Source organism: Magnolia sinica, chromosome 10, assembly GCF_029962835.1.
Source record: "Magnolia sinica isolate HGM2019 chromosome 10, MsV1, whole genome shotgun sequence".
Taxonomy (NCBI): domain Eukaryota; kingdom Viridiplantae; phylum Streptophyta; class Magnoliopsida; order Magnoliales; family Magnoliaceae; genus Magnolia; species Magnolia sinica.
Genome location: NC_080582.1, coordinates 27,468,293 through 27,494,533, shown reverse-complemented (window position 1 = coordinate 27,494,533; position 26,241 = coordinate 27,468,293). Strand labels below are relative to the sequence as shown.

Genomic DNA, 26,241 nt, shown 5'->3' with positions numbered 1-26,241 from the left:
TAAGATAAGTTGAGATAAAGTAAATTGATAAGATATATTTGATTTGATGGGTTGTTGTGTTTGATTGGGTATATTTTGCTATCCAATTCCTATGTTATTTATAGATTTATGTTATAGTTTATTCTTCCCAATTATTCTTTCATTACTGCAACAGTTACAACATTCGAAAATCCTTTTTAGATTATTCTTTTTTCTTAATCCATTGTTGGTACATTTCTTTTTATGATTGCTGTACTTCTAAACTTCTCTCATCCACTTATTTTACTTTTTATGGGCTAATGCTTTGTTTGGATTACCCTCAATTACCTTTTATATATTAAATAATTTTACTGCACTTCCTGTATATTGACCATAACACTCCATCGTCCATCCACCACTGACATCTTAAAATTGGACTTATGTCAATTGTAAGCAGCCAACAAACGCTCCAAATCTTTGAAGGTTTTTTTATTAGTTTCCTATTCTAATGGCTCATGCAATGCCACGTGTCACAATCGTGCCCGCTTTCTCGTAATCATAAAAATTAAGGTATAACAATATTTGTGCTTTCCATTCACCCAGGTGGGTTCACCTTATGAACCGGTTAGATGTCATTTAAACATGCCAATAAGCCTCCGGATGGTTTCAATGGTGTTCATCTCCTTTTCCATTGTTTCCTGTGCCATGGCTCACTTGAGTTTTGAACATCACTCCAGTTTCGGCTCCTGTCCTGAATCAGCTAAAGCAACGGATGGACGGAGTGGATATAACACAGATAACGTGGTGGGCTTCACGGCTTTGAGTTCCCGGGCAGTCGTGCCCACTATCTTCCGGATTTCAGTAATGGTTGTACGCCACGTCATCGGAGAATTCCTCCACGTGCGTCTGAGAATGTCGACAGCATTTCTCCATCGCTTTTCGGCCCTCCTTTTTCACATGCTTTTCCAGGCCCCCCTCCATTACTTTCCGCTCTCCATCCAACCGTTTTTCTCTCCGCTCCAAAAGAAAGAAAGAAAGAGAAAGAAAAAGGTATTCCTTACGTCTCTCCATCGAAATTTCATCTCTCGACGGATTTCTCGAAAACAACGATATTATTCTGGTCAGCCATTTCTCTCTTCAATCTCATTTTCTGATTACTTTTTCTTGGTTTTTCTTTTTCTATTTTGGTGAGTATGAATTGGGTTTTATTTGGATTTCACTAGGCTTTATGTACTGATGCTCATTTAAAAATTCATGGGCCCATGGGGCCCACATTAAGAGATGGTATGATAATCAGACCTTCCATCTACACCAGATGATGGATTGGTCACTGCCTCAAATGTACATCGATCGGCTTATCCTGACCATCACAACTCTTAGAGTTGAATATGAACAGTTGGAAAAGGAATTGATCAAAAGGTACACATTCAAGCTATCAATCAACCGTCAGAATCAGAATCATCTCATCGTTGTTTTTTTTTTTTTTTTTTTTTATAATTATTATTTTAACAGTGGGCCATCCATCATAGCACCAACTAGATGGATGTTTCCAATCATCTGACATTCCTTGCATGTGGGCATCGTCGGGCTATGCATGATAGATCAGCGTCCGAGAGACTCATGCAAAGTGAAGTTGATTTCTAAGATAATGGTTGACTCATATGTGAAGGATTTTTAATTTTGGAATGTGTCTTTTATTGGATTTGATTTGACCTCATATATGGGTCTCTTATGGTTATTTGGATTTGGGTTCCATGGAGTTTCTCTATCCATGATGGAGAATTGTATGAGCAGAAGATTTTGATGAGATCCAGGACCATTTGTACGATAGGTCCGGCCATGATCAGTTGATTCCAACCTTCTGATTAAAGCCCACAATCAGTTGAATCTAACCTTATGATTAAAGCCTACAAATGGACACTAAAAGACAAAAGTAATTGTTGAAATTTAATGGGGCAAAATTCTTCTTTTTGGATTTTGAGGATTGTCTGATGTAGTCGATTCTGAGCGATAGACCTTCCTACATGATGAAGGGTTCACTTTTATATCTGTCCACATGCACAGTTATGGATCAAGGACAGTTTTTGTTGTCCGTCATGGACACATAAGTGTACTCTTGTCCCACTATATGGGATTTTGATTTTAGAAGTAGGTTATTCATCATGACAATTAATTTGATATCTCATGTAGGCTTTTCTGGATAATCCAATGTGGATTATGGTATTTTAACTTCCCATGTGGGTTTTAATGGGAACTTATTTGAGTTTATGTATAGCTTTTTATGATTATCCAAATGTGTTCATCTTCTTTGTAAATAAAAATAAAAATCTAAGAGATCTAAGATTAAAAAATTGGGTTTTTTTTTTTTGTTATGATAATCCAAATGTCAGTTAAGTGGTGTCAAATTTGGTGGGGATTTGTTTCTATATGTGTATATTTGATGGTAATAATGTGTTTTTTGTCTCTAACTTAAATGGATTGACAATCATTTAGTTTTTTTTTTTGGGTACACATCTTATCAAACTTGCAACCATCCATCTTTGTTCATGTTTGATGTTGTGTGTTTTTTATTTCGATTTGCTTGTTGAGTCATACCATGGAACTTTGGAGAGAGGATTGAGCAAAGATTAGATAGTAGAAAAATGTATCAAAAAATTAGTTTGGGTTTATTCCAAGAAGATCAACCATTGAGGCTATTTTCCTACACAAACAACTAATGGAGAAATATAGGGAGAGGTGGAAGGGTGTCCACATGGTCTTTAATGACTTAAGTATATGATAAGGTCCTTGAGAGCTAATCTGATGGGTGATGGGGAAGAAAGGAATTTAAGAGGATATGTTGTCATAATTAAGGACATGTATGAGGGAGCAAAAATAAAAATAAAAATGTGAGGATCACTGGTGGAGTGACAATTGATTTTTCACACCAGGCATCAAATAGTGCCCATATATTTTTGCATTGGTTATGAACAAGTTAACAAAACAGTAATACAAAGAAGTCTTGTGATTTGCAAATGACATAGTTTTGATTGACAAAACGAGACAAGGAGTATGCAAAGCTAGAACCATGGGGGACGATTTGGAATTAAAGGTTTTGATCAGTCGGACTAAAATAGAGTATCGAAATGCAATTTTAGTAACAATAGGATTGAAAACAAGGAACTAATTAAAATTGCTGATCAAGTACCCCAAAATGACCAGTTTTGATATTTTGGGTCAATAATTCGTGAAAACGAAGAAATTTAAGAAGGATGTTGCTCATAGAATTAGAGATGGATGGATGAACTATAGATGTGCAGCATGCGCCTCTTGAGTTTTTTGCCATCACCACAAACCAATCAAACTAAAGGGAAAATTTTATAGGATATTTATTGTATTGGCCATGCTTTATGGGACAGAATGTGGGGTAGTTGAGGAACAACATGTTCACAACAGTGTGGCTGAAATGAGGATGTCAAGATGGATGAGTAGCAAAACAAGGATAGAACTAGAAATGAATGCATTGGAATGAAGTTAGGAGCAGTATCAATGGTAATAAGATGAGGGAAAGTAGACTTTAAAGGTTTGGCCATGTACTATGGAGAAGACCAATAATTGTATCGGTTATGAGTGAGATAGTTCAAATTGAAGGCTCTAAAAGGGCAGGAGGAAGGCCCAAAAGGACGTGGATGGAGGTAGCAAGAAAAGATTTGATGACATATGGTTTAACTGAGAATGTGGTCCTTGATAGAGTGGAATGGTGGAACAAGATTTGTGTTGCCAACCCCAATTAGTTGGGATAAGGTTTAGATGATGATGATTGTGATGATGATATGCGTGTCCATCATTATGTGGTTGGGGTATGGTGAACATATAGGGTTACTTTGTTTAGCATAATGAATGTATTCTTTCAAAGGGTAAAGTTGAAAGGACATGCATGTAAATTGCACCCGGTTTTCTTATTTTCAAACCACAATTCATACTTGTCTTTTTTGGCCCCATGATTTGTGTTTAGGGATTTAAGGCTGCTTGTAATAGGTTATTTTGATCTATGATGTATTATATTTAGTACTTTCGTTTTAGGTGGTTCCGTTTCAGCTTACCACACCTCAGTATAGAGGATGGGCCAACTAAAAACAACTGATGGATGGTCCTATCAACAATATCTGAGCCATAAATGTGTTCCTAGCTTGTTAGATCATATGGATCTTAATCGTATCCTAATACATACACCCCACCACACCCACTTATGAGCCACTAAATTGACTTTGTTAGGGTTAGAGCACATTACACTAGGAACTTGAACTCCCATATATACTCAGCTCTAAGGATTAATCACAGTTGGTATATGCACAAGTTGATATGGGCCTTGCATGACTTAAACCAGTCCTCCAATGTAAGCGTCCAAAGGGTCTAATAACAAGATCCCATATCCATGAACACTCACTCCTATGTGTGGTGGGGAAAGGCACCAATTCGTTGGTTGAGAGTGATGGTGGAGATTACTTGTCATCGGTCCCCTCTCACAGGATAGCCACATAAGATCTGTCTAATAGCAGGAAAAGTTGGAGCTCAAACTGCCTTATCCAAGCTTATGGCATTTGAGGAAGAAATCAGGTGTTTGTTGATAGATCTCCTAGCTAGGATCCTCAGAAAATTGGTATGATGGATCTCCTAGCTAGGACATCAATTGCCTGGCCAAATAATACTAGGGCAGGCCTGACCTAGACAGGCTGTCCAGGCTTGAACTTTGTTGCTACCAAAGTGGATCTAAGAATAATCACAGGTTCATGTTAAAACTGTGGATCTAAGAATAATCACAGGTTCATGTTAAAACTTACTTGGTGATCATGACCAACAAGATATTAAGATCTATGGAACACAACTCTCCCTTGGCTAATGGTTGTTGTGCTCAAACTCGAGTTCTCGAGGACAACAGAGGAAACCCTCTCCTTGAACCTATAAAAATATGAATGATAAAGGTGAAAGCACAAATTAATTATGGCATTAATAACATGTCCATGTAGGACCTATGGTCATCATGATCAATGGTCAAGATCAACATTAGCTTTTCAGGGTACATGACACTAACACCTAAGGTGCAAAATATCATTTCGGCTGTCTGCTACGCTACTCAATAAAGGAAATTCTAGGACAATAGCACAAAGCAGAGGCATCCTAGTGGGAGCGGGCCGCCTGCTAAGTGACTTGGATCTTGCACAGACTTCCTCGCTATGTTAGCATGCATCCGCACTTATGCATCATGCAATTCTTGACTAATTTGAAGAAAATTTAAAGTAGGACATCATTTATATTGGAGGTCTCAATCAATCAATTTGGAAAGATGAGGCAGAAGCTGGGGTGGAATCTGGAAAGGTTGAGGTGTTTAAGTGTAACAAAATAACATATTGTTGCCCTAGTTCTTTGTGTTAATATGACCACAAAATGATTTGAGCCCAAAGCCATGTTAATTAGTTTGCGTGCATACCTATCAAATAGGTCAATGTGGAAGAAGGATGTAGACCAAGGTATTCCATAACAGTAACGGTGGCTGTAACAGCCACCACTGTTACTGTTATGATATGGGGCTGTTATGGCGTCTTCCTTTTTTTTTTTTTCTGTAACAGCTGTTACGACACACCATGATGCACGCAGCTGCTTCTCATTAGAAGCTGGTTTAGGGAATGCCATGCTCACTATTTGCAGGTGGTAATTTGTTTAGGAGTTCATTGGTTGTAAATTTGAGTGATGTTCTTTGGGATTGGTTTGGAAGTCGCAACATTCTTGACTTTGGCATGTGCTACAAGCTGTTTGGTGGTAGCAAAGCCTTACATGGGGCTAGCATGGAAAAGGTTAATTGGTGAAATCTATTTTCTGTCCTTGAGCTTGTTGGCTCAGCTGTACTGTGCTCAGCTTGTCACTGGAGTTTTCAGTTCATTGGTTACTGGTTTTCCATTATGACGTGCTCTTTTATAGAAATGTTAACGCTTAAAGGCCTAGATGTGGTTTCTACTACTTTTCCATTATGATGTGTTCTTTTAATGAAATGTTGACAAGCAATGAAAGCAAGTAAATGAGCACGACAGTCTCCTTCAGACTTTCTACTACAATGACAAGTGAACTATCTTGCAAAGCTGATTCTTATTCTTGGTCTTGCAGGGGTGCTTGTCTTTATTTGTGGGGATTTTTTTTAAAAATCTGAATTTGTGTGGCTGTAGACAACATTCTTTTCCAAACTATCACTATTCCTGTAAATCTTTGCTAAGGTATGTGTTTATCAATGTTTATTTATTTGATCATTTTAAAATTTTGGATCCTTAAATGAACTTAGCTGCAGTTGGAATTTGCATCAAAAGCTTCCATTTTCGTGGGCATGTAACAGTTCTGGAATTATTCTGGGTGGAAATGTCTTCTCCAAGCAAGAGAAGAGATATGGATGTGATGAAGTTGTAAGTGTTTTTTTTTTTTTTTTAAATGTCTTTTCTATCTTCCTTTTCAAGTATCGATGAATGCATTGGTGTTATTGCTTGCTATTTTCATTTTCCTGGTAGAAGGAGAGAGATTTTCCATGTTTAGTAGAATCTCTTATGGTTTTTCCACCAACCCAACTTGTCTCTAGCATTACTATCTTCATTTCTCTAGCAACAACAAAGAAATGGATGTCAAAAGTTTATCTTCATTTGAATGAATCACGACAATAGAAAAACTTGAGGGTATTTAGTTCTCGTAGTAAGGGTCTTTTTTCTTCTTTTTTTTTTTTGAAGCGTAATGAATTTAATTTATTCAAAGCTGAATGACAACTGCCAAACAACAAAAATATGACCCCAGCAACCTTACTACATACACGTAATTTAGAAAAGAAAGCAACCTCCCTTAACTACCCTGATTACGACCATCCATATTTACATTTCTCATTCCTAATGCCCAATCAATAACATCCCTCTTAGAATGCCATGCCGTTTCTTCCCAAGGTCCTTGTTTGTTTAGGAAGCATCGCCAATTATGCTCCCTCCATATGTTCCTAAAACTGCTAGTAGAACCAACCGCCATATTAGTCTCTCTTCCTTCGGTAGGAGGGTGCAATGCCGAGCCCAACATATATCAACGACTAATTGGGGCATCACCTAAATGATGTCAAAGGATACTAAGAAGGTAATCCAAACTTGCATAAGGGCAATGGATAAACTAATGATCTACCAATTCAGCTTCATTCATGCACATGCGACGAATATTTGGGAGAATCATGGACCTCTTTTGGAGGTTATGTATGGTTAAGATTCTATTCTACCCACTAACCAAGTAAAAGGTGCAACATTTGGAGGCGCCCCATAGAATCAAAACGCTTGGAAAATTCCGAACCCCTTAAACCTTCAGAATCTCTAATCATGTTATAAAAAGACTTAACGAAGAATTTCCTTGAAGGGGAAGTTTTCTTCCGATGTTGAAGGATGAATTTTATAAAGACGTCTCAATAACTACGCAGAAGTTGTAGCCTCCTCATCTAATAATATTCTTCTACATGGAGAACACCACACTGCACTATCCCCAACATGGGAGTAACATGTGAGCACCAGATATTCTTCAAAGAGGCTAAACTTACCAAACATGTAAATTCTTGACGGGGACATCTCGCGCACATGCACGCCCCCCCTATGCACGTACGCAAGGAGGAGGGCCCCACCATTGATCTGGATTGATGACAATGTCCAAGGAGGGCCTTTTAGTTAGAGGGCTGCATTTTGGTTCGTTGGAGTGGACCCGATAGTCGTGTGAATCCCATCATGGGTTCTCATGATCGTGGGCCACTATTCGAATTAATCTAGTACTTTGGGTTTTGCTTATTATTGTTATTAGGAGTACCATGGATGGTTTAGATTGCTTTGATTAGTTATTATTTTGTATTACTTCGTCGCCAAGTAATAGGTTGCGCACATGGCGCAAGTTTTGGGGTATATGGTTTTATTATAAATAGGCACCCATTGTAGTCTTTTTTATTTAATGAAGATTAATAAAATTGCTGTGTTTTTCTACTCTAAATTTCTGAGTTGTGGAGATTCAATTGGGTACGAAACCCTCCCTCGAAGGGTTGACTACCGTGGTATGAAGCCACGCCCATCCCGATTCGCCCCCATCTTCTTCCATCCATATTTCTCTTCTCCTACAATCATCTATGCTTCAAATCCATCCTCTATTGCAATCGTTTTTCTCTCTATAGCATATTTGTAGAATCTGGCCGTGTAGGAGGGCTAAAACTTTGGTAGAACACCATACACAAACCGTGTATCGGATCGAGCTGAGATTTGGGAGTTTTGGAGTTCATCCCTAGCCGACCAGGGCCAAGGTGACTTTTTTCTGAATAGTGGGCCCCACAAACGTGCGGCTGGGATCACACACACATGCGTCTGGGCCATTGCTGTTGTTCACATGTGCGGCTCTTCTTTGGTTCGTCTGTCTCATTTCTTTCACTCCTCTTTCACCCAAAATCTCTAAACCTAACCCTAAATTACTCAAATCCTCAATTTTGTACCCTTTCTTCAACCTTAGGGTTCCCCGAATTAAAATTTTTGAATCCCTTGGATTGGGGGAATTATTTCTGTGCATGTGTGGATGAATTTACCATCATTTGATTCTTGTTTGGTCTATAATTTTGATTGATCCGGCCCTAGCATGTGTAGGCCTGGATCTGCATAAGATTCTCCTTGATTGAGTGTTTGAACTTTTGTGTAAGATGTGGAATTTTGTGTAATTGTTTCTAAACTAGTGTGATCTAAAGCATGAAAATCGTATACATCATACTTGAATTTCATTTCCTGCATCAATTCTAGTTCCAAAGATCTATCGCCACATGGATCCTCCCAAAAACGAATTTGAATCCCATATCCAAGGGAGAAATCCAACCCTTCTTTAAATGAGTGTCCTACCGAGTTGTTAAATGTCCTACCGAGTTGAGGACACCCCACCCCCCCCCCCCCCAAATACTTGTGAGCAATCAATTTCACTTCTCTCTATGGTTTACCTACTTCGGATCTACATTGCCATTTTCCTAGTGATGCGACATTCATGGAATCTAGAACTCTTATACCTCCACCCCCTTCTGATATAGCCTTACACACCTCCTCCCACTTCAACAAGCAAAATTTCTATCTTTCCTCCTCTCCTTGCCATAGGAAACTCACGTCTCAATTTTTCCAATTTTTCCAAATATAACTTCAGACGCTTGAATAAAGACATGAAGTAAACAATAAAGTTCGACGAGGCCACTTTGATAAGAGTGATTTTGCCTGCTAACAAAACATGATGACTCTTCCACCTTGATAATTTCCTTTCGAACCGTTTTATCACCTTGTTCCACAAGTGTTTCACTAGTTTACCTATACATAGTGGGAGTCCCAAATATGAAGAAGGAAAGAATTCGATTTCGTAGCCAAACATATCTGCGCAGGTTGATAATTCATCATTGGAAGTTCCAATACCTAACATCTCACTTTTCTTTACGTTCGCCTTTAACCTCAATACTATCTTGAAGCATCCCAATATCTTCCTCAAGTCATCCACCGTTGAGGTTTCTGCATCACAAAGTAAGATAGCATCATCCGCATATTGAAGATGTGAGATATGATTATCTTTTGATGCTCATCTGACACTCGAAACAAGCCCCACTTCTTGCCCTTTTGCCAACATTTTTCTTAATGCTTCCGCTGCCAATACAAACAAGAATGGGGAAAGCGGATCCCCCTATCTTAAATCCCTCGAAGCTTTGAATAATCCCTTTGGAGAACCGTTCACCAAAACTAAGAATGAGGCCAAGGAAAAGCATTCATGCATCCATGAAATTCATTTGTTCCTGCACCCAATTCGCTTTATCATACAATCAAGAAACCCCCAGTCCACATGGTCGTAAGCCTTTTCAATGTACAATGTACAAACCATCACTTTTTTTTTTGTTCTTTTCCTTGTGTCTCAAGTCTATGCATTCATGGGCGAGTAAGGCACCGTCTAATATATGTCTATTGGCCATAAAGGGGCCTTAGTTCTCGGATATGACAGAAGGTAACACCAAACTAAATCTTGAAGCAAGGATCTTGGCTAAAATCTTATATGGACTCCCAATTAGATTAATGTGGCAAAAATATTTAAGTGACTCGGCCCCTTCTTTGGTAGGGATTAGTGCTATAACTGATGCCCCTATCCCTTTGGATAACTGGCCTTTCTCCCAAAACTCTATTACAAAATCCAGCACATCCCTCTTAAGTGTATCCCAAAATATTTGATAAAAGGCCATTGGGAAGCCATTTGGACCCGGAGGCTTATCTTTACCCAAGGAGTCTACAGATTTGATTTCTTCTTCCGTCACTTGCTTCTCTAGGAAGTCCTTCTCCACAGGTAATGTGTTGTTAAAAGGTAGCTTGTCCAATTGTGGTCTTGATCTCACCTTCCTTGATAATGACTTAGAGTAAAATTACATTATGGCCGAGCATACTTCTTGCTTCTCCTCAATTCTTTGACCTTCTACCTCCAAGCCACTTACACAGTTATTCCACGTGCTTGCACTCGTAATACTGTGAAAGAATCTTGTGTTCTCATCTCCTTCCGTTAACTACATTGCCCTCAATCCTTGCGGCCATTTAATCTCCTCTTCCTTTAGATACTTAGAATAATCTGCCAACAAGGAGATCGGCCTATGACGCTCTTCTTCGGATAAGTCTCCCCCTTCTTCTTTAAGATCAAGTCCATGCAGTTCTCTTAAGATTTGTTCCACATCATTGCATCTGTTCTTTCTTTAAGTTTTTTTTTTTTCCCATACGTTCAATTTTCTTTTCAATAATTTGAGCTTATGGGACAAACGAGACCCCGCTGTACCTGAATTGTTAAAGGACTGCTACCAATCCTTTATGATATCAGAGTATCTTTTCACTTCCAACCACATGAGTTTGAAATGGAAATGCAGCTTCTTTCCTCCACCTCAAGTAAGATTGGTCGGTGATCAGATATGTGTCTACGAAGACCCCGAAGAGATGCCAAGGGGAACTTGTTGACCTAATCAGTAGACAACAAGAATCTATCCATTCTGGACATGACTGAGTCATTTCTACCATTGGACCACTTGAATGTTGCTCCACTCATTGGTATATCAATCAGTTCATTGTTCGTGACCCAATCTTCAAATCCCCGCATGCTTCCAGTAACTCTATTTCCATTTTTGACTTCTCATGAGCAAATCTGATCACATTAAAATATCTCCTTACACACCATGGATAGTTGAATCTCCCTCTAATCTCATCCAACTCTGACCGTAGGAGCTGTCTGCGATACGGAACACATGGCCCATACACTGCTGTAAATAGCCACTTGAAATTTGAAGAAAATTCCTTCAGCACCACTAAAACTGAGAATAATCCAGTGAAAACATCCTTTGAGATGCAAAGATCCTTGTCCCATGTAATCACCGTCCCTCATGTTGATCCTTCCACATCTAGAGCCGCCCCTCCCTTGCTTTTTGCACCCCAAATGGAATCAAGTATCTTTGAATCAAATGCTTCTATTTTAATTTCCTGAAGGGAAAGGATCTGGAATTCATATTTTGCACATACCTTCCTAACATTACTCTTTTTTTTTCCCCTCAGTCCCCTTGTGTTCCAGCTGAGCACTTTCATTGAGAAACTGATTGTATTTCCCTCCCATTCTTACCATCGCTCATGTTGCTATGCAAATCTTAGTTCACTAAACACTCTAAATTAAGTAGTTCTCTCCATCCCTTGGGATATTTTCCTTTAAGTTTCTGCTTCTTCATCTTCAATAGCTTCTGTTTACTTCTCTCCTCTACGAACTGTATGAAGGCCTGGACGTCAGAATTGCCCACTCCAAAAGACATCCCCACCGATCGGCCCACACATTCCAGCATATCCTGATACCAAGCCATCTGCTCTTCTAATATTGAATGACCTTCATTCAAGGCCCAAGAAGCTCCATCTAATAGTAGAAGTGAAGATGCTTCGCCATCCTGAGTCGGGATTTCCTTCGCTGTCTGTAATCATGTTACATCAAGGGCATCAAGAGCGTCATTGAACTGTTCAACACTTGCCACATCGTCAGCTGGGAAGAAATGATCTTCGTTGTAGTTAACCATAGCGCACTCAACTCCAGCAAAATCCTCGTTAGGAGGTAGGCAGTCTCCCCATCTGCATTTCCTGTAGTTCATCACCTGATGAGGAGGATTTTGCATCCATCTCATGATCTTGAGCATCTGCCATCTTGGAGAGAGAGAACCGATGATTCAACAAATCATTCTGTATTATTTAAAAAACAAAACCCTTTCCTTTTGTTTATAAACCTCTCGTCAATCGCCCACATGTAGGAGCTTGAGTCGTGAATCATGTGCGACCCATATGCACCTTCTGTCTCACATGCCAACCAAGGCATGAGTGCCAATTGTATGCCCGTTTTTTGTCCTAGTTGTCGAAACAGCCACCCTTGTTTCAGTTAGTTGACACGTGTCAGAGTCAGCAGTGATGGTGCTGACGTTAATTCCACCTGTGACCTGGAGATGCGCACTCTTTCGTCTACTGGTGAATCATGCATAGACATGGATTTCCATTGCAACCCATGCTAACATTTGAAAAAAAAAGTTTCTATAAAATTTTCATCATCTTTGAATTCTGGCCTGTCTTCTTTCGAGTAAAGATTTCTCCCTAAATCCAAATTTTGATTCAAGGAAAACCAAGAGTGATCAAATCTTCTAAAGAACAAAATTCCAAAAATAAAAAACTCCCCCAAAAATGAAGATTTATGGGTATTTTTTAATGTTTCCCAATTTTCTGGTCAATTTTTGCCTATTTACGGATGTTTTCCTGGTATCAGGAATATTTATCACTGGTATTGAGAATATTATTGATGATGGTATTGAGAATATTATTGATGATATCACCAATACCAGGGAACTTTTATAAGGGAAAATTTGGTTTTTCAAAATATTGCTGATATTGATATAATTGCCGATATTTGGAAATTTTAATCTTTCAATAATTTTGGTATCGCTAACCTGGCGATACTGATAACTACATGTTAAAAGAGGAAGAAGAAGAAGAAGAAGTGGTAGGACCTACAACTAAACCATCGTAACAACTACATAATAAAGGAAAAAAGACTAGGATTAAAGACTAGGTGGATCGTACAGTGGTAGGACCTACATTCATATCCGTTAGCACTCCTCTCTTAAGATGGAGCATAGATGTTGTCGATGCCAAGCTTAGAGTTTATGCACATAGACTGACTATGACTAAGGGCCTAGGTAAACTCATCAGCAAGTTGGTCTCAAGACCAAACATATGATGTAGAGATTTCACCACTAGAGTCCTCACGTATGAAGAGACAGTTGATTATCACAAAATAACTACAATAGCTTCTTGATCCACATGAACTCGCAAGTAGTGTGAACCATTGTTCTATATTTTACTTCAGCGCTTGATCGTACCACAACACTTTTCTTCTTACTCTTCTAAGTGACTAGATTTCTGTTCAAAACCCCAAGTGTAGGGTTGTGATGCAGTAATAATCTCGGTGAGACCGAGGTCGAATCCACAGGGACTGAACTTGTGTGTCTTCTGAGAGTAACTAGAAGTAGAACTAGAAGAAGATGTAAACCTAATTCTGAAGTTGTAGAGAATAATTGTGATTAAAGTAATTAAAACTAGTGAATTTAAAGGTAGAAACTAGGGTGCCAAGGATCCACTTGTAGCAATTAGGAAGCTACCTTGCATGATTCAAGGCTACAACTGGAATCAGAGCCCTATCTTATCCAGTTGGTAAGAAGAGATTTGTCAGATATCTAAACTTCTCATGGATCTAATCATCAATGGATGAGAGTTGTGAGGATTTAGAAGTGATTCCATCACCTAACCATGCCCAGGAGACTAAGGCAAACAACAGGATTTACCAATCCCACAACCAATCATAAGAGAATTGTGAAGGTTAGGAAGGATTCCATCATTCTACCATACCCAAGGGACGATGGTGAACAACAGGATTTCCTAATTTCACAATCTCAATTCAGGAAAAGAAAATATTTTAAGCTATCGCAGATCTATTATAATTTGTCACAACAAACCATTAAAAACCAAAAATATTCCTTCATAATCAAACTAGAATCCAAGAGAGTTCAATAAAACATGAATCAAAACAAAGCAAACATCTCAATCACGCTACAAGCTTCACCTCTTAGCCCTAACTAAGAGGTTTAGCCAACCATAGACATGATTGAACTAAGAACTCTTAACAAGACAAAAAGATCAACTAAGGAAGAAGAAGAAAAACTCTCGGACGGTGGCTCCACCATTTTTCTCCACTCCTCAAACCCTAGAAGATGCCTAGGGATGCCCTGGGCGCTCCTATTTATAGTTGTACATCACCTCCTTTCACACCGATTTGGAAATTTTCGGAAATCGCCTTAAATTTACGCAATCCGCGCAAAATCTGTGTAACCCTCATCATGGACCATCCTCAACTGGTCGAGGGCCACCTTCGACTGGTCGTGGACCACCCTCGACTGGTCGAAGATCGCATGAATTTAGAATCTAATGTTGTTGAAGTTCGAGTCGAAGTTTCCTCGACTAGTCAAGCAGGAGCCAGGACTAGTCGAGGATCACAGAAATTTACTTCAAAACTTCAATTCTCTTCATTCTTGACTTGGTTTTCTTGGATCTTTGGCATGTGAATTCTTCATTCTTGGTCGTCTAAGATCCAATCCTTGGCTTGATGATTCTTAAGCGTTAAATCCATGCTTTTGGCATCCTTTTCAATCCAAGCTCTTAAATTCACCTTGCAACACAAACATGATTAAAATAGAACATTAAGCATTATCATGTTCATAAAACAAAGTAATAAATGGGGTCTAATATGCAATATTTGACCCTCAGCAATTTCTTCCACAAACATGCAATACCCAGTGGTAGACTGCCTATCTATTAAAAGAACATGCCCACTCTACATTAGAGTACCCTATGATCTAAAGATGATTATTCCATCTGTATATAATTCCCTAACTAGGTGCTACTTTAAGATATTGCGGAATCTTGACAATTGCATCTATGTGAGGGCTATCCTTGGAGAACTCATAAACTGGCTCACCACACGCACAACATAAAATATATCTGGCTAAGGGATAGTTAAATAGATGAGTTTCGTAACCAATACTTCCCTGGGCCTTCAGATACATTTCCTTAGTTACCAACAAGTTTGTGATTCAGATCCATTGGTGTATCAACTGGCTTAGTACCAAGAAAACCTGACTTTATAAGCAAATCCAAAACATATTTCCATTGAGACAGATTAATTCCTTCTTTTGATATGACAATTGTATACCAAGAAAGTATTGAAGATGACTCAGATCTTTTGTAAGAAAAAGCCTCTAAAGATACTTCTTCAGCTTCTCAATCCCCCTATTGTTACTTTTAGTAATAACAATATCATTGACATATACCATTAACACAATAAGACTTGAGGTGCCTTTCCATAAAACGATGGAATGATCAGCATGACTTCGAAAAAAGTCATAGTTCAACACAACTTTACCGAATTCGTCAAGCCATGCACGTGGTGACTGCTTCAACCTATAAATTTACTTTCTCAATTTACACAGCTTGTCTGACTCCCATTGTGCAACGAATCTAGGTGGTTACTCTATATAGACCTCTATAAGATCACCATGAAGAAAGACATTTTTAATGTCCAGTTGAAAGAGGGGCTAACCATGATTAAGAGCCACGAAAATGATAATACATATATAGTTCAATTTCGCAACAGGAGAGAAGGTTTCGGTATAATCAACACCAAGGGTTTGAGTATACCCCTCAGCAACCAAGTAATCCTTGAACTGTTTAATTTTACCCTCAAGGTGAAACTTAATGGCGTACACCCGCCTATAACTGGTAGCATGTTGCCTATAACTGGTAGCATGTTTACCCACAGTTAGACTATTGAACTCCTAAGTGTTATTTTGATAAATGGTAGCCATTTCATCTTCCATTGCCTGTTTACACTCTGTAGGTAACAATGTTTCCTAGTATGACTTGGGACTAAAATGAGAGGACAACGATGAGCAAATCTATGAAGAGTGGGAGATAAGTATTGTAAGGAGACATTTAGGGATAGGGTAATCAGTACATGCACCCTCAGGGACTTCTCAACTATGGATGGAGGGAGGCATTCCCTTGCTCCATATCACATCAAGTCTATCCCTCAACAACCAAGTAATCCTTCAATTGTTTAATTTTACCCTCAAGGCAAAACTTAATGGTGTATACCCACCTACAACCGACAACATGTTTACCCGCTGGTAGACTATTGAACTCCCAAGTGTTATTTTGATAAAGGGTAGCCATTTTGTCTTCCATTTCCTGCTTACACGCCATAGGAAACAATGTTTCCTGGTATGACTTAGGACTAAAATGAGAGGAGAATGATGGACAAATCTATGAAAAGTGGGAGGTAAGTTTTGTAATGAGACATTTTGGTACAGGGTAATCAGTACATGCATGCTTACCTTTCCTCAAGGCAATAGGAACATCATACCTATCTAGAGAAGTCACCGGATCACTAGGCTCGAAAGAAGTGGATGACATGTCATGAGTGGCTGCACTATCTTACCGTTTTCGTCCGGAGTAGATTTTCAATTGAGGCACAGTGGAAATGGATGAGTCAGTAAAGGAATTAGATTAGATCGTCTTCTTCAACCATAGTAAGTACAGGCACAACTTTTACATCAAAAGATTTGTTGTCTTTTAAGAAGAATGGAGTGGACTCGAAGAATGTAACATTTGCACACACATATTGTCTTTGAAATGGATGACTATAACAATGATAGCTTCTTTGTGTTATCCAAGAGAAATACATTTAATAGCTCTAGGATGTAATTTATCATAGCTTAATTCCAATTGATGAACAAAGAATATACATCCAAATACTCTGGAGGTATAGAAAACAATAGAGTATCTGGGAGTAAAATTTTGTGAGGTGATTTACCTATTAACACGGTTAAGGGGATTCAATTTCTCAGAAAACACACCATGAGTACTGCATCACTCCAGAAACTTGTGGAAACATTCATCTAAATCAATTAAGCATAGGTTACCTCAAGGTGGTGACAATTTTTCATTTTGCATCACCGTTTTGTTGTGGGGTATGGGCTTATGATGTTTAATGCAATATACCTATTTTAGAAAAATATAGACTAAAGGTATGGGACATATTCCTGGGCATCATCTGAACGAACAGCAGACACTTTTTGAGTTAAATTAGTTTTGCACTTCATTGTGAAAAGACTTAAAAATAAATAATACTCCATATTTGTCTTTCATTAAATAGATCCAAGTCATTCACAAAAAATCATCAACAAATATGACAAAATATTTATGCGATTATACTATGAATGGACTAAAGAAAAAAAAACTAAATTGTGCCTTTGAGAATTTTTATGGATCGATGATCGAGACGGCAATGCCACTGATAAGGAGAGATGTTCTCCTGATATTTCATCATCAAGATAGTACAACCCATCATGTTCATGTCCTCCATCAATCTTCTTCTTCGTCTTTAGATCCAAAAAATACATTGTGAATGATAGAAAATCATAGAACAATTAAAAGATTTGGAGAGCTTACTAACGAACAAAAGATTAAAAGGAAATTTAGGACATAAAGAACTAATGATAATCAGAGGGAAGAATTTGGATGAAAATTACACATTCTACATACTTTGGAATGGGTACTATCTGCCAAAGTGATAGATAAACCTCTTAACAATGTATTAGTAAAGGAAAACGCACCCGATTCACCTATCATATGGGCAGATGCTCCAGAGTCAATGACCCATAGAGTATGGAATTTTGATCCTAAATAGGCCATACTTGAGGTCACGAAAGTGTAGCCATAGGAGCAAAAGTAGCAGCAGAAGTAACAAGAACGGATTGATTCTCTAGATTTTTTCAGTAACTTGGAATACTCCTCTTAAATAACTGTAACCATCTCTCCAGACATACATGGTTGTTGCATTGTAGAAGCAAAACTAGATGGACAAGATCTACCGTCTCTCCAATTTGAGGTGCCTAATTAACCTATGTTGGCTTTTCATGAAGGTCCCAACATTTTTCAACCAAATTATTCGTACGTCCACAATGGGTGCACGACTTCCTCCCACTTCACCATGATCACCTTGATTACCAATGCCATCACAACCACCTCCTTTGCCTTGTCTAGTAAAAGATGCAAGAGTATAGTTATCATCGGCTCCACTTGTAGACCCCAGGGATACACATTGGAGTTGCGCATATACCTCATTCATAAATGGCACATCTTTGCCACTCAAAATCTATGCATTAACTAGCTCATATTCATGTTTTAAACCGAATAAAAACTTGTTCACCCAAAACTCCTCACGTTACTGGCATTGCTTTTCCAAATCAGTAGCGAGAGGTTGGTATACATTCAGTTTCTCCCACATTCCTTTAAGTTTTGAATAATATTTACTAGGGATTTATCTCCTTGCTGAAATCCAAATCTCTCTTCAAATAGCTGGTACATATGGGAGATGTTTTTTTTTCAAATGAATACATCTCTTGTAATGCATCTCACACTTTGCAATATCCAAAAACATTACATTCGCACCAATGGATGGTTCCATACTATTCTGCAACCATGTCATAACATGAGCATTATCCTGGATCTATTGATCATACGTACTACTACTCATCAAACTTCTAAGTGGTCAAACATTTTAATTTGCCATAAGTAGGTAAAAACATTTGGATGGATTTGAATCACTGAAGATAGTTTGTTCCATTTAATTTAATGTAGGTTATTTGGACCCCTAAAAGATCAGATGGATTTATGAATCCAATTTTCAAATCACTTTTCATTTCCATCTAGAACAAGGGAGCAGGATGTCCTCAAGCTTATACGAACATGGAATGACCTTTCGCAATCAACAAATACCCAACTTGTACACACAAAATAGACTTCCTAACATGGATATACTAGATGACATTTAAAAGGAAAAAACAATGGAAAAAGGTGTAAATGAGAATTGTTGGCTAGTGATTTATTTTAATATAATAGGAAAGTTGAATGATCCTGATCACATATTGGCCATTTCATGATTTATGATGTTATTTATTTGTGATTTATACGAGTTCTTTTTTCCCCCCTTAGTAGATAAGTTTTAGATCACCAAATTAACTGAATCCAATCAGATTACATAAATCCAACTAAAATCATCTTGTCACACATTACAATCATGATCACCTGTTACTTAATGGTTTTCCAAAATTTCGGATCCATAAGGTAGCCCAATTTGGTTGAATTTCCGCATATGCTAGTTGTACCGGGATTGGTAATGATTTCTTTTACTAATAGATTATGATTTCCTGTCTTGCTCCATTCAGGATGATGAGTGACCATGCAGTGGAGACTATCAATGATGGAATCAACGAATTCAATGTGGAATTTCATGGTCCAAAAGAAAGTATATAGTTTTCTTCTCTCTTGTTCTTGTCTGGCTAGTATATAACAATTGTTGTTGTGATTTTAAATGTAGGTTTTCCTCATAGGTGCAACTTCTCCAATTTATTGATTCAAGTTTTAAGGAGGGATGAATTAGAAACAATCGGTCCAGTTCATGGCTTATAATGGTAGCATTTGAGACGCTTTAGAATGTCAGCTTCTCGAACTCAAAAGAACTTATCTGATGTATGAGATTATGCTTATACAATCGAAGTACTTTTAAATCTTCACCTGTGTTTGTCAGCCTACAATTGGAATCCTGTGAAATCCAAAATTTGTATTAGGTAACCAGGATTTGGGCTAAAGAGGAATTCTGTAATATATTCTTAGGATAATAAATTTGATAAAGTAAATCATCTTTAATACACCCTAAAATGGCATACATGTGCGACATGTTAGATAATCATTGTAATAAGCCCATTGAAAGGTATACTTCATCTAAAAATGTGGCAATTTCCAGCCAAAGGTGGGCCAACTATAACAATGGTTATGATGGCCTGGAGGTGGACTCTCACTTGCAGATCAGGCCACATTGCATGATCCAGGCAGTTTGTATGGTGGGTGGTGGGCCCCAATGACCGATATGAAGGGCATGACCAAACAAACTCACATGTAGGATAATTGCATCCATACAATCAGTTAATGTTAAAGTGCACTGTTAGCTAGCTAAACTGTCCATTTTGAAGCAAGAAGGGGGTTTTGGGTGGGTGGCAATATAGAGAGATAGATCCGAAGGTTAAAAATCTATTGGTTGGGGAGGATTCCAATTCTTCCTCCACTTGGAGAGGATTCCAAGAAGGGGGTTTTGGGTGGGTGGCAACGCACACAGAGGGAGGGAGGGAGGGGACCCTTTTTGAAGGAAACCCCTCCAACAGTTAAAAATCAATCCGTTCGGGAGGATTCCAATTCCTCCCCCACACTATTCATGTCTTTTGGAGAGGATTCTGAACCAAAAGCCCTCTTTTTTAGGATTCCAATTGCACCCAATTCCAAGTTGCCAAATGACCACATAAAAGAGGAGAAAAGGAGAGAAAAAGAGGGGAAGAAGAGAGAACCTCCCCTCACTTTTATTAAATCTTAACTAAAAATACATATGGTACTCCAAACGACTGAAATACATACGCACACCCTTATTCGCTTATTTCTCTACAATCTGCATTCCAGCTTGTATTTTATTTTATTGTTAACCCATTTGGACGACGGTTGTTGGGGCATCTAGAAAATCTATCTATTTGATATCAGTAAACTGTGGCTCTTGTAGGTCTTTATGAAGGTGGGGTGTGGAAAGTCCGTGTGGAGCTGCCAGATGCATATCCCTACAAGTCCCCTTCCATTGGTTTCTTGAACAAAATATTCCACCCCAATGTTGATGAGCTGTAAGCAGAAACTCTCACGGCCAAAAGAAAAATTTGCATTGCTTTCTTCTTTCTCTTGTCATTGTGCTATGGTGATCCCACCAAACTATGGTTAGAGTATTTTTTGGGAATCCAGGAGCATCTTTGATTTATATGCTAACATGGAAAATGATCCTATGCTGTTAGTTGTGATGGTGTCAAGTGGTGTGGGGCACACCATGATCAGTGCATGACATCCAGTCTGTTCATCATGCTCACCATTCCATGTTACGCAATGGGGGAAAATCACTCCAATCTGAAATTCAGGTGGGCCACATGGAACAGTTAGGATAGGGACACCATGATTAAAACCTTTCAGGTATTTTGTGGGTCCCACTGTGTTGTGTATTTGGAATCCAAACCGATGATCTGGTGCATCCCATAAGGATGAAGTGAGCCCAAAAAGTCAGGCCATTACAAGAATCGGGTTGACCACACGGCCCACACTGAATTTAGAGGTTTTAGACATGAATTTATGCATTCCCTTTGGTGTGTCCCACCTGTCTTGGATCGGCCTGATTTTTGGGCTCAACGGTGAACATGTGGTAGCCAAAATGATGGACGGAGTGGATGTCATAAACAGATCACGATGGGCCGCACACGGCTCAACACTACCACAACTTGAGGCATCAACAGCATATTATCACTTTCCTATTGACATAAATTTTCAACCTGTGATCTACCCCTTGCTGTTATTCTCTAATTTATTTATGGATCGCAGGTCTGGCTCTGTGTGCTTGGACGTTATTAACCAATCCTGGAGTCCAATGTTCGGTAAAACTAGAAATCAGACTCACAATGCCCAAGCATGCATGAGGAATGAAGAGGCGCACACACTTGCATGAATGACTCATACATAAGAATGCATCACTAAACAACCTGAACTAACGAATTCACTTTCTGTGTGTGAGAATTTTATTATTATTTCATGATGCATCTTCTAGTGGAGTTTATATATTCTATGGTTTTGGTGGGCTGCAGATCTTTTGAATGTTTTTGAAGTTTTCCTTCCACAGCTATTACTTTACCCAAATCCTACAGATCCATTGAATGGCGATGCAGCATCTTTGATGATGAGGGACCAACAACAATATGAACAAAAAGTTAAAGGTAAAAGCATCTTGCAATTTCATGCTAAACTTCATCAATCACAATTCATAAGGAACAGCCGGGCTTGAATTTAAAGAGACATGGTTTTGATTTCCTTCTCATTGTGACAATGATTCCGATGAATGAAGGAACATGGTTCCTATCATAGTTTGAAAACACGATAACTCAACTCGTAGGGTCGACTCGTAGACTCAATTCAACTTGACTTGATATTTAATGATTAAAGTATAAACAATATTTAACTAATAATAGTTACTTGGGCAAATCAATCACCAAGGTAGCATTGGCTTGATGGCATAAACCCCTTCCCAAGTTCTAGAAGGGGTGAGTTCGAATACCCCCAACTGCAAATTATTAATATTTATTTAAAGACGCATCAACTCAGGGAGTGACTCTTGGTTCAAGTCATGCCGAGTCGTGTCAAGATGATCGAGCAGTCAAGCCGGCTCAATGAGACATACCGAGTCTGAACCAAGTCAAGCTCACCGACGAGTTTCGTAGTGACTCAGCTAGATTTCTGGCGGATTCAAGTTGAAAGTATAAAAATCATGTGAGTTACAAACCTATGTTAGACTGGTGACTACTTCCCAACTATGCATTCAACAGCAAGTTTATTTCAATTGCCCTTGGTTGTGACTGAATGAACAAAAAGTTGGTCGGTTTGGAAATGTAGAGTTTGTTCTTTTCTTAATGGTTAGAATATTAGGGGAAATTTTATTTCATCATTTTTAAGTCTCAGGCATATATCCCTTGTTTGGAAGTGAAGGAAAATGGAGCTGCATAAAAACTGACAGTTTTAAATGCATCTCTATCTTATAAATGATAAGCTATTCATATAACGCGGTTAGACTTCCATTTTTGTAAATTTTGTTATTTTATATTTCTCCATCTTTGTGAAGTTAGTTATTTTATAATTCTCAAAAATCCCAAGGGTGGAATTTACTAGTTAAGCTGATAACTGGGGCTTTGTGCTACTGCTTGAAAACATAAACTTTATTTGTCAGTTCCATATTTCCATGAATGATGACCAGAAAACTTCCTATCTTGCATAAAACAACTGGAGAGAGTTCCAAATGATTTCAAAATTGGTAAAATGCAATCCACAGTTCTCCAAAGCACATTTGTCTGGTTTTTAGATAGTCATTTCAATGTTTTTGGGACTTCGTTTTGCCAATTTGAAATTTAAGTAATCTTCTATGTAATCATGGGGTTTTCAAAAGCAAATCAATATTTTCTTTTCCAAAGCTGTTTAGCCGCTGGTTTTGGGATGAACCCTAACGAAAAATCTAGGAGATGATGGCTAGCAAAATGTTTCAAATACGCAACGCTGCCACTCGAGGTGGATTAGAAACATATGAGGCCCAACCCTCCTTCCCACTTGGGCTGAAAAAATGATAGTCTATCAACACAAAACCCCAAGGCGTGTTTAGAATTTGGATTGAGGGTAAACTGAGGAAAGCATTAAGTTTTCCTTTGATGTGACATTTCCTTTGTTTGAAAAAGTTCTTTCAATGTTAAAACACTTGCACTTTTATGTGTTTTCAGCAGAAAAATCTGTATCACATGATTCTCGGGTCGTTAGTTTGTGCAAGTGGATCCTATAGTTTGGTGAGTTAGAGTGTTGTTCTGATGGGCCGTGGAAGGATCATGCCCTAGATTTCTCCTCCGTTATTGCCTGCAATTAGATGGTTGATAAAAAGATACAGTAACTGTCTGTATTCAATTGTGAAAAGGCCAAAGATTAGATAGCTAAGATCTACCGATCTCAAACTTACGGGGCATGGCTCATCCACATTTGAGACCCACTTCTTCATTTTTTTTCAAGTTCCATACATGATAGATTTGATGCATTATATGCACAAGGAATATTCCTTCCTGCACGGCTGCACCTTCTCACATGTAAATGTGCTGTCTGGGGCTGGGAAAGGGTCCTTCTGGGTTGGCTCAGGGTCAAACTGAGCCCAACCCGTTTACTAAATGGGCCACAGTAATCCATGCTTCATCCCAAACCACTTATTAAAAAACTGTATTTGGTGGGCTTGAAAAAAATAAATATGGGCGTTTCTTAATATATTTCTACACTGGTGGACAGATGTTGAATATTGCCTACCTTTTCTATATACCTAAGCAGGTGGGGTTGGGCCAAGGTCAACTCTCGCCTGACCCATTTACTTGAATGAGCTATACTGTCTGCCCGAGCCTAACCCAAAAACCAGCAAGCTCATTCCTAGCCCATCTTTTAAGGTTAGCCTGCATGTTGATCCGACCCATTGGCAGCCATGCAACTAGCTTTTCAGCTAATGCTATCTGTGCTGATGCTCCCAGTTTCTTGCATGTGGGTCCAATGGTCTGACGATCCAGACTGTTGATTAGATGAACCCCACTGTGGATAGGAATGTCCCAAGAATCACCGGGACTGGAAGAACTTGAGCTTTCCATTGGTGACCTATATAAGGGCAGTCAAGATAAAGAACATAGCATTGGTCCAAATTCAACCAAGAAGAGAAGAAAAACCAAAGGGTCGAACCATGGGGCTAACATGGGCAGAGCTGGGAGCATCTAAAAACTCCACAATGCTGGATGAGTTCTATACCATGTTTCTCATGACTCTTTGATGGAACCAACAGAGTACTGCGAAAGATATGCGAGGAGGGTGAACACTGCCAATTGTCCTGCTGAAGATAGTAGCGATGATGATGACATCAGCGACTGCCAAAGCACTGGATTTAGTGACGACGATGTTGCTGGACATGCCGACCCCTGATGAACTTTTTTGGGTGCCCGATCACCTTCAGCTAAAACCCCACAGTTACATGTTTACTGTTTTATCTTCCTTTTTTTATTGTATTAATATACATAATTCAGTGGGTTGTATGTGAAGTGTAGCTCAAGATGCATGCAACATTCAAGCTGCATTCATCCAATCTAAATATCCAGATGTATGTGAGAAAACAAACAGCAATAGTCAACCTCATCTCTTGCATTTCGCCCTAGTATTTCTCTTTTAGTGTATTGAAATCATCCCCATGTGGACTCATTGGCATCCACACCACCTGTTTCGACCATCCCCCCCTGGCCCACTCTTCTTCCGCTATTATGAAAAATTCAAATTCACTGCATCCCACGGTCTTAGACATCCATGACTGTACCTATCTTCTATGAACCATCTGTCTCATCCATTCTTGCATGCCAATGTCTGGACTGTTTTGATCATTCAATTGAATGATTCTTTTCAAGGCAGCTTGTGAAGAGTGGTTCTGGTTCAGGCCAAATGGGAGGTCCACATTGATACTAGTGGTTAGGAATGTTTTCATAGACTTAGTGCCTGCTTTTGACCCAAACTCTAATTCATGTTGTGCATTTAGGTGCACTTTTGCAAGCCCATCTCATTGCCCACTTGTTGAAATAGGTGTGGAAGAGCTCTCTCACAGAAAACCATCGGATTGGTTTTAGCTGAGTCTATCAATTTTGTCAATATTGAAGTTGCAGGAGAACTCTTTCCTGAGTTTCCTACTAAAGCATTTCTCTTATAAAAATTCTATACTCAAATAGTGTTGTTAACAAAGTAACGCCATTTCACATGCCCCTTTTTCTAGCCTTAATTAGCTCATTATTGGCATAGCTCGATTTTGATACAAACTTGGAATATGACTCATTGACAAGAGAAAAAAGAGGCTCATGCGTCCTTCAAATAAGCACAATAAAGTTCTTCCACAGCACAATTATATGAGGCCCACCTCGATGCATAGCCCGCCAAGCCAATGTAGTGAGTTCATGGATAAAAGAGAAGACATCACCATCTTTTTCTTTTTCTTTTATTTTTTTTTTCTTTTATTTTTTTTTTATTATTATTTTTTTTAAAGCTCTTAATCCACCAGGATGGATAAATCTATAACAAAAAATAAAATCGAGACTATTAATAAAAACTTTTAACAAAGTTCGTTCCAAAGCCCTAAATGTGAATTATATAAGCCCTTACTCTATATTCGTAACTTTTCTGAAATAGTTAAAATTTCAAATTAATAATCTTTTAAAATAACAAATGACTTCTAAATTGCCTCAAAACTCCGTCACATTCAAACAAGGTCGTTAAGCTATTATAGAATTTTTGAAATTGAAACTCTAAAACACTTTTAAAATTTTAAAACGAATAAGCAATCAAGAAGTTGTAATGTGCACTAAACCCTTTAATTAAACTCTCTAGCTCAATTTCTTTCAATCGAAACCATCCATACTATTATTATCCTTGA

The 26,241-nt window shown here is 38.5% G+C and overlaps 1 protein-coding gene across 8 annotated transcripts; it reads left to right on the top strand.

Moving 5' to 3' along the window:
* Positions 1-626: 626 nt before the first annotated feature.
* On the top strand, positions 627-24,974 carry LOC131258220 (ubiquitin-conjugating enzyme E2-23 kDa-like). Of its 8 annotated transcripts, none has more exons than XM_058259366.1 (8): positions 882-1,008; positions 6,097-6,203; positions 6,320-6,386; positions 19,370-19,449; positions 20,749-20,863; positions 21,603-21,655; positions 21,863-21,991; positions 24,619-24,974. In XM_058259366.1, the coding sequence occupies exons 3-8, from the start codon at positions 6,343-6,345 to the stop codon at positions 24,753-24,755; spliced, it is 558 nt and encodes a 185-aa protein (XP_058115349.1). In that variant the 5' UTR covers positions 882-1,008; positions 6,097-6,203; positions 6,320-6,342; the 3' UTR covers positions 24,756-24,974. The 8 variants fall into 8 exon arrangements, with proteins under 8 accessions (XP_058115345.1, XP_058115344.1, XP_058115346.1 ...); XM_058259364.1 differs by having other exon boundaries at positions 884-1,008; positions 6,275-6,386; XM_058259368.1 differs by having other exon boundaries at positions 936-1,078.
* The last annotated feature ends 1,267 nt before the right edge of the window (positions 24,975-26,241 follow it).

Bases quoted from the DNA above. Each gene is read 5' to 3' on its own strand.
- LOC131258220 (XM_058259361.1), top strand. From the start codon at position 628: ATGGTGTTCATCTCCTTTTCCATTGTTTCCTGTGCCATGGCTCACTTG. The intron at 20,864-21,602 runs GTAAGCAGAAAC...TATGGATCGCAG, and splicing joins CACCCCAATGTTGATGAGCT to GTCTGGCTCTGTGTGCTTGG. The intron at 21,992-24,618 runs GTAAAAGCATCT...TGGAACCAACAG, and splicing joins ATATGAACAAAAAGTTAAAG to AGTACTGCGAAAGATATGCG.